The sequence below is a fragment of the Salvia splendens genome, chromosome 1, assembly GCF_004379255.2.
Source record: "Salvia splendens isolate huo1 chromosome 1, SspV2, whole genome shotgun sequence".
Classification (NCBI taxonomy): domain Eukaryota; kingdom Viridiplantae; phylum Streptophyta; class Magnoliopsida; order Lamiales; family Lamiaceae; genus Salvia; species Salvia splendens.
Genome location: NC_056032.1, coordinates 8,982,273 through 8,996,729, shown reverse-complemented (window position 1 = coordinate 8,996,729; position 14,457 = coordinate 8,982,273). Strand labels below are relative to the sequence as shown.

Genomic DNA, 14,457 nt, shown 5'->3' with positions numbered 1-14,457 from the left:
GAATACTAAATTCCAAGTAATTGATTTAATTTCACTCACAACAAATAACAAATCTTTAATCGGAGGTCAAAAAGCTAAACCAAAAAGTAACAAATGAATCTTCCAAAAAATAAATTAGGACTAAAATAAATTTTCGGCCCAAGACATTGGATTCTAATAGCCTTATTCAAAAGAAAAAAAAAACAAACAAGAGTCCAAAATCTTACATAAACTAAATAAAAGAGGCCCAACAATTTTAAGAAAAGGAACCTAAAATAAAACCCTTAGTGGCTGTTTGGTAGGCCTGATGAGTCCAAGATAGCTAACTTACCGTGCCCTTAACATGCATTTGGTAGTCAAATTACTTCACTTTATGGCTTGTGTTCTTTAATCAGCCCGAACCAGGCTCGCCAAAGTAACTCCCTTTTCATGATAAGCAATCGCATTGATGAATAGGGTGTGATTACTTATCTGTATAATGCATTTGACTAAAATATCCCTCCACCCCTACCCAAATGAGCTGTAATTCCCTCACAATTTCCCACTCTCTCTCTCCCCGAGCTGTATGTAATCTCCCACTCTCTCTCTACCCCCTATTGAAATTTGTCAAAATTTCTATCCCACATCGGTGGGTTAGCAATAGTTGGGAGGAGTTGCTACCTATAAAAGGAGCACTCCTCCCTCATTTGTTAATCATCCTCAAACATTTGTATTCTCTTCTCCGTCTATATATAAGTGGGCTCTGCAGAAGGTGCTCGGAGACGTATGCAATTTGGCCGAACTCCGTTATCAAAGTCTCGGGTGTGTTCTTTCTTTATTATTTATTTTATTCCGCATTTATTTCTGGGTTTATTTTATGTTGTGATATTGTATTCAATATTATTTGCAGGTTTGGTAGTAGTGTTTTGTACGGCTCTTTTGGGTGTTTTTATATTGTGATAAATACACCGACTGATAAATTCTGTTAGGAATCTAGTATTTAAGAGGGACAGTGTCCCCGCTAGTCTTTCCAAAGTATTTATTTGGAGAAGTAATTTTATCGAGTAGACCCCGTTGGGTTAACTCTGAAATTACTGAATCGGTTCATTTCACTATTTGAGAAAAAATTAACGGGTTTTCTCAACAAGTGGTATCAGGGCCAAGGTTCGTCCTTGGTTCTATTTGTTTGTAATATTGAATACTTTATTTTGAGTCAGTAATGGCGGGGAATGATCAAGTAACAAAGGCTAGTTCTTCGTCATCGTGGTCGAGGTTTCCACTGTCAAACATGAAATTAACGGTGGAGATATTTGCCGTTACTGGCCATTTTGGTATGTGGCAGGGGGAGGTTCTAGACTCTCTTTTCCAGCAGGGTCTTGACATTGCCATTGAAGAAAAGAAACCAGAAGATATAGATGATAAAGATTGTAGTACCATAAATCGGTTAGCTTGTGGTACAATTCGGTCGTGTCTGTCCAGGGAGCAGAAGTATGCTGTCAAGAGTGAGACTTCTGCACATAGATTGTGGAAGACACTGGAGGACAAATTTCTGAAGAAGAGTGGTCAGAATAACCTCCTTATGACGAAAAGGTTGTTCCGATTTGAATACCGACCAGGTACCACTATGAATGAACACATTACTTTGTTTAACCAATTAGTAGCAGACCTACTAAATTTAGATGTGAAATTTAAGGATGAGGATCTGCCATTGATGTTGTTGTCGTCTCTACTTGATGAATTTGAACTCTGGAGACCACATTACTCCACGGTAAATAGAATGTGTCTTTAGAGACTGTGTGTTCTGCTTTGTATAGTCATGAATTGCGAAAGACAGATAAAATGAAAGGCAAAGCAGTTATAGATGAAGCATTAGTGGCAAGAGGTCGTCAACAAGGCCGATCAAAGGAGAGAAGAGGAAGGTCCAAATCGAAAAGGCCAGCTGCCAAAGATGAGTGTGCTTTCTGTTATGAGAAAGGACATTGGAAGAAAGACTGTCCAAAGTTGAAGAAGAAAGAAAAGGCTTCGCAAGATGCAAATTTTGCTGAATGCAAAAATAATGCGGAGTCAGATTGTTCTTTGACGGTTTCACCTTCAACATCGCATCCAGACGAGTGGATATTGGATTCAGGTTGCACCTATCATATGTGTCCCATCAGGGAGTGGTTCTTTGATTTCGAAGAACTCAATGGCGAATTTATTTACATGGGGAATGACAGTCCATGTAAGACAGCCGGGATATCCAAGCCCCTTAGCTCAAGTGGTTAAGGGGTAAGGATACCACGCCATCCTGGAGGTCACGTGTTCGACCCCTGATGCCCCATCTTGGGGATTAATTTCCCCTGGGGGGGTTCTTGAGTCACTGGCCTGGACCCAGGCGCTGGGGGAGGTAGCCTGTTCATGGCGTCGCCTGGACCCGTGCTTGGGGGAGGTTGGTTATACAGACTCGTTCCTTCCCAACCCGACAACGAAGCGCAGCTCGGTGGTAAGACGCTTCACCTCCGACCGTTAGACCGGGGGTCCGAGTCACTTCGGGGGGTAGATGGGGAACCATTGTTGATCCCCCTTTAAAAATGAAAAAAAAGACAGCCGGGATAGGCTCAATCAAGCTACGGAATCAGAATGGATCCACCAGAATTTTGAAGGATGTGCGGTACATGCCCCAGTTGAAGAAGAATCTCATCTCATAGGGGGCCTTAGAATCTAAAGGCCTAGTTGTGATGATGCGAGATGGAATTCTTAAAGCAACTTCAGGAGCATTGATGATGTTAAAGGCGTGAGGAAGAACAATTTGTATTACTATCAAGGTAGTACAGTTGTTGGAACAGTAGCAACTGCAACTTCGAGTAACAAGAAGGATGCAGAGGCGACGAAGCTTTGACATTTGCGATTGGGACATGCTGGTGAGAGATCATTGCAAATTCTCGCCAAGCAAGGATTATTGAAAAGTACGAAGTCTTGCAAATTAGAGTTTTGCGAACATTGTGTTATGGAAAAACAATGAAGAGTGAAATTTGGCACTGTAATCCATAATACGAAGGGAATTTTGGATTACATGCACTCATATGTGTGGGGACCTGCCATGACTCCGTCACTTGGAGGTAGACACTATTTTGTCACTTATGTTGATAATTTTCCAGGAGAGTTTGAGTGTACACTATGAAGAGCAAAAATTAAGTCCTTGTGATTTTTCTGAAATGGAAAGCTTAAGTTGAAAATCAGATGGGGATGAAGATCAAGGTTCTCCGATCTGACAACGGTGGAGAATACAAGAGTGATCCTTTCCAAGATGTATGCTAGGAGTGTGGCCTAGTTCGGCACTTTACAGTGAGAAATACACCACAGCAGAATGGAGTGTCAGAGCGTATGAATCGAACACTAGTAGAGAAAGTTCGTTGTATGCTGTTTAATACTGGGCTAGACAAGAAATTTTGGGCTGAGGCCATCACATACGCTCAACACATTGTCAATCGTTTGCCATGTTCTGCCATTGATGGCAAGACTCCTTTAGAGGTATGGTCCGATAAACCTGCAACTGATTATGATTCTTTGCATATTTTTGGTTCTATTGCATATTATCATGTGACTGAATCAAAGTTGGATCCACGTGCAAAGAAGGCTTTGTTTATGGGTTTTAGTGCTGGTGTTAAAGGATATCGGTTATGGTGTTTGGAGTCTAAGAAGACGATTGTAAGTAGGGATGTTACCTTTGATGAATCTTCCATGTTGAATAAGGTAAATCCAAATAGTAGTGATACTTCGCAGCAGGTGGAGTATACACCGAAGCAGGTGGAGTTCGAAGAAGCAGTTGTGATCCCAACTAGGAACACCACAAATGACTCTCCTACGGAAGAAGAAGAGTCAGATGATGAAGAGGTTCCACCCCAAGAACCTTCGCAGCAATCAAAACCAATTGCAGTCAGGCGAACGAGGCGGGAAAATAAGAAACCTGCTCGATTTGCAGATATGGTAGCATATGCGCTTCCATTTGTTGATGATGTTCCATGTATCTTTTCGAAAGCTATTGAAAGTTCAGAAAGCGATGGTTGGAAAGGTGCTTTGGAAGAAGAGATGCAATCTCTTCAGAAGAACAAGACGTGGAAGCTGATGCCATTGCCGAAAGGCAGGAAGACAATTGGATGTAAATGGGTTTTTGCAAAGAAATAGGGATTTCCTGACAAAAATGATGTTCGCTACAAAGCAAGATTGGTAGCTAAAGGCTACGCCCAGAAGGAGGGAATTGATTACAATGAGGTATTTTTCTCCTGTTGTTAAACATTTCTCAATTAGAATTTTGTTGGCTTTGGTAGCGCAGTTGAATTTGGAGCTATCTCAACTTGATGTGAAGACCGCATTTTTACACAGTGATCTGAAGGAGGAAATCTATATGACCCAACCGGAGGGATTCAAGGTTGTTGGTAAAGAAAATTGGGTTTGCAAATTGTACAAATCGTTGTATGGATTGAAGCAGTCTTCAAGATAGTTGTACAGACGGTTTGACAAATTTATGAAGAATCAGATGTACACAAGAAGCAAATACGACCACTGTGTGTATTTGCGCAGACTTCAAGATGGTTCCTACGTCTACCTACTCTTATACGTTGATGATATGGTGATAGCATCAAAGAGCCAAGTTGAAATTGACAGATTGAAGGCTCAGTTGAGTAAAGAGTTCGAGATGAAGGATTTGGGGGAAGCCAAGAAGATTCTCGATATGGAGATTACAAGGGATAGAGAGGGAAGCAGGCTTTGGCTGACACAGAAGCAGTATTTGACAAAAGTACTACAACGTTTTGGTGTAAATGATGATTCCAAATCTGTAAGTACCCCACTTGCTTCTCATTTGAAACTTAGTTCTCAGTTATCTCCAAAAACGGAAGATGAGCGAGAATATATGGCGAAAGTTCCCTATGCTAACGCAGTTGGAAGATTGATGTATGCAATGGTGTGTACAAGACCAGACATTTCACAGGCCATTGGTATTGTGAGCAGATACATGCATGATCCAGGAAAGGGTCATTGGCAAGCTGTGAAATAGATTCTGCGGTATATCAAAGATACTGTAGATATTGGTTTGTTGTTTGAGCAGGATAAATCACTTGGTCATTTTGCAGTTGGATATTGTGATTCCGACTATGCTGGTGATTTAGATAAGCTAAGATCTACTACGGGCTATTTGTTCACTTTAGCGAGTGCGCCAGTTAGTTGGAAGTCTACCTTGCAGTCAACGGTAGCTTTGTCTACGACAGAGGCAGAGTACATGGCCATTACTGAAGCTGTGAAGGAGGCAATTTGGCTTCATGGGTTGCTGAAAGAATTAGGGGTTGGTCAGAAACAACTTGAAGTATATTCTGACAGCTAGAGTGCTATTCATTTAGCAAAGAATCAGGTCTTTCATGCAAGGACGAAGCACATTGATGATCGCTATCATTTTGTGCGGGAAATTCTCGAAGAAGAGGAAATTGTCATCAGAAAGGTTCCAACTTTGGAGAATCCTGCAGATATGTTGACCAAGGTGGTGACGAGAGTCAAGTTTGAACATTGTTTGGACTGGGTTAGTATTCTGCGATTTGGAGCTGGCGCTTGACTGCGCCAATATGAAAGCACCGCGAGTCGTCTGTTTGGGTGGAGAAGATTTGTGTTCGGTGGGATTTGAAATTTTGTCAAGGTGGAGATTTGTTGAAATTTGCCTAAATTTCTATCCCACATCGGTGGGTTAGCAATAGTTGGGGGGAGTTGCAACCTATAAAAGGAGCACTCCTCCCTCATTTGTTAATCATCCTCAAACATTTGTATTCTCTTCTTCGTCTATATATAAGTGGGCTCTGCATAGGGTGCTCGGAGACTTAGGCAATTTGGCCGAACTCCGTTATCAAAGTCTCGGGTGTGTTCTTTCTTTATTATTTATTTTGTTTCGCATTTATTTCTGGGTTTATTTTCTGTTGTGATATTATATTCAATATTATTTGTGGGTTTGGTAGTAGTGTTTTGTACTGTTCTTTTGGGTGTTTTTATATTTTGACAAATACACCGACTGATAAATTATGTTAGGAATATGGTATTTAAGAGGCACAGTGTCCCCGCCAGTCTTTCCAAAGAATTTATTTGGAGAAGTAATTTTATCGAGTAGACCCCGTTGGGTTAACTCTGAAATTACTGAATCGGTTCATTTCACTATTTGAGAGAAAAATTAGCCGGTTTTCTCAACACCCCCTTCCTCTCGATCCTCCCCCCAATCTCTCTCTCTCCCCCTTCGGTCCTCTTCTCTCATTACCTTCTTCACTCCCCTTGTCTTTCATCGGTCAATCGCGATGAGTACGGCGGTAGAGGTCCTCCATGGGCGTCGACTCTTCTCTATGGATGGTGTGGTAGCCGATGTCCTCCATTGGCATCAGAATTGGATCCGAATTCTTGCAATTAGCCTGAGCCCAATTTCTTATAACCTAATTTTGATTTAGAGTTTTTCGATTTTGTTTTTTTAGATTTCTTTCTTCTACAACAATTCATTGTTTTTGTTGATTTTCTATTATTCAAAAAAAGTTTTCATTTGGTTTTTGTGGATTTCTTCTACAGCTAATCATTATTTTTATACTTCATATTCCTTCTTTGTTGCTCCATCGTAGCGGAGTCATTTGCTATTTTGATAAAAAGTAATATAACTTTTCTTCTATCTTACTTTACTCTCTTTTACTTTATTCTCTCTTCATCGTTCTACCATTTTCCTTTCCTACTTTATTCTTCCTCCACTTAACTCACTTTTAACACAATTTATTAACTCTCGTACAGAAAAGAAATGTCTCTGCTACATAGGGAAGGGAGTAATTTTTTTAGATTGATTTTTTTTATTGTGTTTTTTCTACTCCTATTTCTTTACAGCAATTTTTTGTTTTTTTTAGATTTTTTTTATTTTGATTTTTCAGATTCCTTCTATAACAATATTATTTTTGTAAATTTTTTCAATGTGTTTAAAACATAATCAATAGTCACAATTAATAGGGATGCTAATCGGGCCAGCCCAGCGGGTTTCGGGACAGTCCTACTCGGGTTGTGGGCTTATCGGGTGTGGGTTTATCGGGCTGAAATTTTATCGGGTTCTAAAATTTCAACTCTAACCCTAAACCTTCGGGTTTCGGTCTAGCCCAGCGGGCTAATCAAGTTTTTAAGCAAATAATTAAAATTAACACTTATTTAACTTTTAAGAATCTTATATCTATATTCCATAACAAATTATTATATAAAAAATAAAATATAAGTCTATCATATAAGTAAAGTAATATATTAAAAATCTAAAATATTCCTGACTTAAAATCTAAAATATTCATGACATAATCTAAGATAACAAAAAGATACACTATTTAACCACAAGTTCTAAAAAAAGTTCATGTTTGAAAATAAACCTAAATATTTGAATGACATTCTTTCAAGTAAAAAAATCCATGTTTCAAAATAAACCTAAATATTTGAATGACATTCTTCCAAGTCTATAAGCTTTGACACTTCAGCTTGGGCATTAGCTTCCTCCTCATCATCTTCAGAATCTCCATCTTCTATTAACAAAATTACTATGTTAACATAAAATATATTTTGATAGTTTAGAATTTTATAACAAAAGTAAAATCTTATCATTAGAATATCCATGCAAACAATTACGTGTGCAAATTAAAGCTTGCACTTTTTCAGGAAGGAGTCTATTTCGGTAATTATTTGAGACATGTGCTCCAATGCTAAAGGAAGATTCGGATGCTACCGTTGTTATAGGAATACTGCACGTCACACGCCATCCTAGCAAGTACTCCAAAACGGGATGACTTCTCTTTCCAATACTTAAGCAAATCGATTCCAGCATCTTCATCCATCGGGAGGTCTTCCAAATATACATCCAATGCTGACTTTGTATCAGAAGTTAGACCTTTATAACTCTTATATCCCTAGAGCAATAATATTAAATGTAAGTAAAAAAGATAAATGAAATTACTTTAGATACAAATATAATACAAACAAATATTTAAGAAAATAAGATTACTTACAACAAGTACTCTTGATTTCATTCTCAATGCTTTCCTTACTCCCCCTTCCATGAATTTAGACTCTCCAACTTCGGAATTAGAACTTCCATTAGATTGAGGAATCTTAATCGAAGATGCATCAACACTTTTTTTTTCTGGTACTCATCGTACAGAGTATACAATTTTATCTTCAACCTATTGACTTTGTCCTGACTTGAAACAGGATCAAGTGTTGAGTAACAATACTTCACAAGTTTTAACTTCATTCTTGGATCAAACACGGCTCCCATGGAGAGAGTGTCGCTATAATCTTCCCAATATTTCTCGAACTTTGATTTCATCAAAAGAGACATAGACCATACCACTTCATCGTGACTTCTAGAATTCATCTCCAACAATTGAGCAATATTCCATACTTCCATAAAATACAGGTTGGAAGTAGGATAGGATGAACTAGAAAATAAATTAGTTATTTCATAAAATGGCTCCAAGAATTCACTCATCACTTTTCCTCTTTCCCACTCTTCCTCTGTTGGGCAATGCTTATAAGCTAAATCATCACATTCAAGCATACAAAATATTCGGTGGTATTTAATTCCACTGACAAGCATCAAATACGTGGAATTCCAACGTGAAGGCACATCCATGCACAATGAAGTAGTAAATTCAATATCAACTTTTCGTGCACAATCCTTAAACTTGATCATTCTTGTTTCTGATGCTTTTACATATTTGATACTTGCTCTAATTTTATCTAAAGCATCACTAGCTACTTTCAACCCTTCTTGTAAAATAAGATTCAGGATATGTGCACAACATCTCACATGAAAATATTTCCCATTGCACAATAATGAGTTTTTCAACTGAAGTCGTGTTTTCAACAATTTCACCATGAAATTATTAGCAGAAGCATTATCCAAAGTCAAAGAAAAAACTTTCCTATTTATGTTCCAATCCACCAGAATGTCAGAAATCTTTTGAGCTAATTCAGCTCCAGTATGTGGAAGAGGCATTGAACAAAATGCAAGTATTTTGCTATTCACTTTACATGTTTCATCCGCAAAATGTGTAGTCAAACAAATGTATCCCGAATTAGTACAAGCAGTCCAAATATCAGAAGTCAAGCACAATATTCCAGGCACACTATTCAATCTTATCTTCAATCCTTTCTTTTCAGATTCATACAAATTCATCACATCCAAGGCATGCGTATTTCTAGAGATAAACCTTATATCCGGGTCCAAATACTTCAAAAAAACTCGCATTTCGCTATATTCAACCCACCTCAATGGAAGATTATGTGCAATTGTTACTTTAATCATCAATTCTCGGCATGTTTTTGGGTCTATTACATTATCCTAACCTTTAACTTGCCATCATGATTAAGAAGCATAGCACCCACATCTCCAAAATTCGGTTTCTTCTTACAAACCAACATATGGCGACTAAAAGTGGAAGTTCCCATTTTCGTACCTTCATATTTCCATCTTTGAAGACAATGATTGCACTTGACATTCTTCCCATTTTTGTCGGGTTCTTCATTTGTAAAGTTATTCCAAACATCGGAAGTCTTTTATCTCTTCTTAGGCTTGGAATCACCTAGAATCTCCATATTTTCAATATTAACTGTTGGAGAAGAATCTTCCATTTTTAACAATTATAAATCTGCATCAGAAATATAAATATTATTAGCATTGATTAATTACTAATCAAATAATCATGTATAACCAATGTATAAACTAACTAAAATGCCTCTGTTTTGCATCGGTTGTAATCAATTATCACTTATATTTGTTTAGAATAGAGTTCTAAAACACATACTATATATAAAGTAAATGCTACCAATATTTAATAAAAAATGTGAATTTGTATTGAAGCAACTAATCAAACAGTAGCTAAAAAACAAAAGTAATAAATTACTAATTAAACAAATAAGGTAAATTAGGGTTTTAACAAAAAAGTATAAATCCAATTTCTAAATCCTAACAAAAAAATTCACTTTTGCAGGTATATAGATATATAAGTATATTAATATACACGGATAGAACTTTTAAAATACTGTAGAAATTAAATTATCAAACATATTTATATGAACACTGACATGCACTGATACACGAATAAATAAAAAAGAAGAAGAAGGGAGAGAGAGAGAGCACGCACCCGATGAAACATGGAAGAGGAGTGAGACGGTGGAGGTGAAGCTGTGAAAACACCTTATGAAACTTGAAAGTGAAGTGTGACGGTGGAGGTGAAAGTGAATTTAGGAATTAGGATGTTGAGTACAATGGAAGCTAAAAGTGGAGAATATCGTGTGGTCCAGAAAGTGGAAGTGAAAAGTCATTTAAAAAAGAAATAAAATTTTAAGAGTCATACAACTCATACCAGATATTTAATATATATATTATTAATTAGGTTTTTATATAACCCGATGGGCTGACCCAGTAGCCCGTCGGGCTAGCCCGATAGAACCCGATAGCCATATAGGGCTAGCCCGTTAAGCCCGATTCATTATCGGGTTGAGATTTTTCAGCCCTAACCCTGTAATTTTAGCGAGTTTTTCGGGCCAGCCCATCGGGTTCGGGCTACACTGACATCCCTAACAATTAATATAATTAAATATATTGACTTGCAGCATAAATGGGTACGAATTATTTAATTAAATTTAATTTGTGGGAAACCATAACTAGTAACCATAATTAATTAAAATAAATATATCGCTAATCACAATTTCTGAGAACACATGCACTACTAAGGACATAAATACATAAATGTCTTTTTATACATTATCTTAAATTTTATCTTAATGTACCAAACTCATGTTAAAATTATTATCTTAGTTTTTATCATGATTTGTATCTTGAAGCCCATCGTAGTTATCTATCTTAGATATCTTATTATTCCTACCAAACAAGCACTTAAAAGAAAATACACTCTTTACTCTCACTCATTCTAACCATGCGTCCCTCTCTCTTTCACTTATCCTCTTTTCAAACACCTTAAAATTGAAAGAGTAACCAAGAAATTCGAAAAGTTCAAGCTTGACTTTAGTTTTGGAAGAGGCTATCCTTGAATTTTATTTTGATCAGGAGGGCTACGTGATAATGCATATTTTGAACTAATAGCTTTGAAAGAGAAACTTACTTCAAAGGGAGAAAAAAATGTGGAAACGTGAGAGTGAGCTATAAAATGCCGCAGAAACCTCCTTTCTGCCTTATGACTTGAAAGTTCAAGATTTTGGGTGAGTATGAGAGAGTGCATTTTTGTGTGCTAGTGATAGAAAGCCAAACACCCTTTTTATACTAAAACTTTCGAACATAAGTATGAAGATTTTGGAAAACTTCTTTTTGCCGTGTTGCAGTGAACTTTAAAATAAACTAAAGATTGTCTTTTAATGAGAAATCTTTGCACACTGTAAATGCGTTCGTGCAATGATACATCTAACATTTAAAATCTTTTTACTGCTATGCAATGCTCATGAAATCAAAACAAAGTCTACTTCTTCATTTTGCACATGCATAAGCAAGAGAGGAGTGGCAGGTCGTTGAGAAGAGGACACACCAACATTACTATTCCACGCACCATTTAATTTACTATTCACTATGCATTTTTACCTCACGGTAAAAGTATTTACAGACTTCCTTTTTACTTTGTAGGAGCATTCCCATAATTGGAGCAACGATTGTTACGACGATGTAGTAGTTCAAAGCACTACTTGCTTAAAATATTAAAAGATTAACGCAATGATTATTCTTAGATAAAAGTGGAATGTCACAAGAAGATTAGACATAAAATATGAAACTGAAACATAAATCAAGAATTTAGATAAATGAAAATATAAGATTATGTAGATGCCATGTAAAACATCGAAATATTTTATTTTTTTTACTTAATCACTAATCATATAAAATACTTCATTACATTTAGTCATTTTTGGTGTTCGTAGACTACAATAATATTTAAATGCGCTACTATTGCTACTTAGGCTCGCAATAATAATGGCAATAATAAATTTAGATTGGTATTTTTGTGGGCCTATATCATAAAATATGTGAACTCAATTTGTTTGGACAACCCATTTATGTGACCCAAGAAATGGAAATTTGGACGCCGAAACAAATAATTGAATCTGGTGTGGGTGGTGAGAGAATTATAGCATGGGCAGTAAGCATTTAATGTAAATTGCCATGGTTGCACTATTTCTTCCTCTCATTCATTTCCACAAATTGAGGTTAACTGTATGTTTATAATTTAATGTAAATTGGTGTGGTTGCACTATTTCTTTCTCTCATTAACAAAATATAGTTTGATTTTGATATTAAAACGGTACGATTTCTGTTTCCTAATAAGTATATTACTCCTTGATGTGTGACTTTCTATAGAGTAGATACCATAATTTTAGTACTTTTGTATAAAAATTTGTCATAATATATATATATATAAAACAAACGTTAAAATTCTTATAAAATTATTTTTAATTTGGTATGAAACATATAAAAATTAATTTAAATCGAACAAGTTACGTCAATTTTAATAATTTAAGGTATTTTAGATTTGTGATAAAAAAAAGTCTCATATACCCTTGTCCTCCTATATTTGATCGTGACACATGACGACCTCTCTCGGCAGCGAGATTTATAATTGTGTTATCCAGATTTAGTTGTTGTTAGCTTCTAAGGACGTAGTTATTTTTTGAAAACATTCAAGTAGTCATATTTACAAGTTTCTACTATATTCGAACTAAAAATCAATTATCAAGTCGTAGGATTAAAATATAAAATTGTTATAGTAATTGATTTCCTGATCGAATGTGATAAATCATAGTCAATTACTTACGATAATTTTGTGATTCTCGCAATATTCGAATGATTTGGGTAGCTTGACGTATGATGCGTATATTTACTGTTATGATGAGGTAGATTTTGTATTTTTAATATAGTAAATTTAATATTATAATGTTATAGATTTTTATAAAGGGAAATAGTCGTAAAACCACGAACTTTCTCTTAGATTTGGTATTTATCACGAATTTTAAAAATCGTGGGAAATACTATGAACTTTGGATGATGCATCGATTTCCCATGAAGTTAAGTTTTCAGCCAATTTTAGTTGATGTGGCTTGCTAGACGTCCTACGTGTACCCTGGAAGGTGAGCCCTAATTCTGTAAAATAAGAAAATATCATTGTTTCGAATCCTTTGTAAAGAAGAAGAAGCCTTGTATAATGATGATTTTAAAAACAATAGCGGTCAAAACAACGACGTTTTCTTATTTTAAAAATGGTGCGTTTTGTTCACCTTTCGGGTGTTACACGTAGGATATCTTGCTAACCACGTCAGGTAAAATTGGCTGCAAAATTAACATAATAGAAAATCGACACTCGTCCATATTTCATGGTATTTCCCACCACTTTTAAAGTAGGTGGAAAATCCTAGCAGATTTTGGAGGAAGTTTATGATTTTGGCGACTATTTTCTCATTTTCCAGTGTGGAAGTCAAATGCCATTTCACTAATAACTAAAAATACTAAAGTGTCTAAAAAAATAAATTTTATATAATTCTCTTCCTTTATAGGAGTATTATATTTTCAACATATCATATAATAAATTAAATATAATTTTATGAAAATTCTAAGAAATCCGAATGCATATAACAGAATTTTGTAATTTAGGTGCAGTCTTCTTAATAATATAAGTTTATTGTATACTCCACGTTCAGTGTTTAAAATGACAAAATAATTTAAAGAATATGACTAACTTGAACAATTTGCATATAATAACTAATAAGGCATGTTGCAATATTAGTACTAAGGCCTTGTTTGGTAGCCATGTCATGTTTCGACTAGACATGATACAATTCGTGATAGTTATCATAGTTTCAATTTATTTATTTACCTTGATTGGGTGTTTGATAGCTTAAGATAATTACGAGTTATCATATTTAAGTGTTTGGTACAACAAGTTACAAATAAGGATAAAATTATGATTGTCAAAAGTATCCTCATTAATTTAAATTAATCCCTAAACTATCCTTAAAGAATAATTGTTGTCTCTCTCTTCTACGGCTCTCTGTCTACTACACTTCTCCAAATTTCCAATATCCCAAAATCACCATCTTCCTCATTTTCTCTCTACTATACTTCTCCAAATTCCCAAAACTACCGTCTTCCCCAATCTCCTCTCCACGCACTGGCGATTCTCCATGGCGCCACCACCTTCCCTCTCCCTTCCCCCTCGTCTCCCTCTCTCTCTGGATCGTGCTCTCTCTCTCTCTCTGTGTCCACTCTCTGAGTTGGACAAACCCAATCCTTTGCAACGTAATGTCAAGATCTGTATCAAATTTGAACAAGCTCAAGAGGCCAAGTTTAACAAAAATTTGCAAATGAGCAAATCACCATGTCAGTAGCTGCAATGTGTCCGGAGATGATATAGTCACACAATTAGAGATTAGAGAAATAGTCCAACAAATTAGCATTGAAATAGGCCAAGAGATTTGAGGGTT

General features: G+C 36.0%; 1 protein-coding gene across 1 annotated transcript; it reads right to left on the bottom strand.

Annotated features, from left to right (window-relative positions):
* Positions 1-7,407: 7,407 nt before the first annotated feature.
* Positions 7,408-8,725, bottom strand: LOC121773313. Its single transcript, XM_042170490.1, has 3 exons — positions 7,983-8,725; positions 7,703-7,883; positions 7,408-7,502 (listed from the first exon to the last, which is right to left on the bottom strand). Exons 1-3 carry the CDS (start codon positions 8,031-8,033, stop codon positions 7,408-7,410), a joined length of 327 nt encoding a protein of 108 aa, XP_042026424.1. The 5' UTR covers positions 8,034-8,725.
* Positions 8,726-14,457: the final 5,732 nt, after the last annotated feature.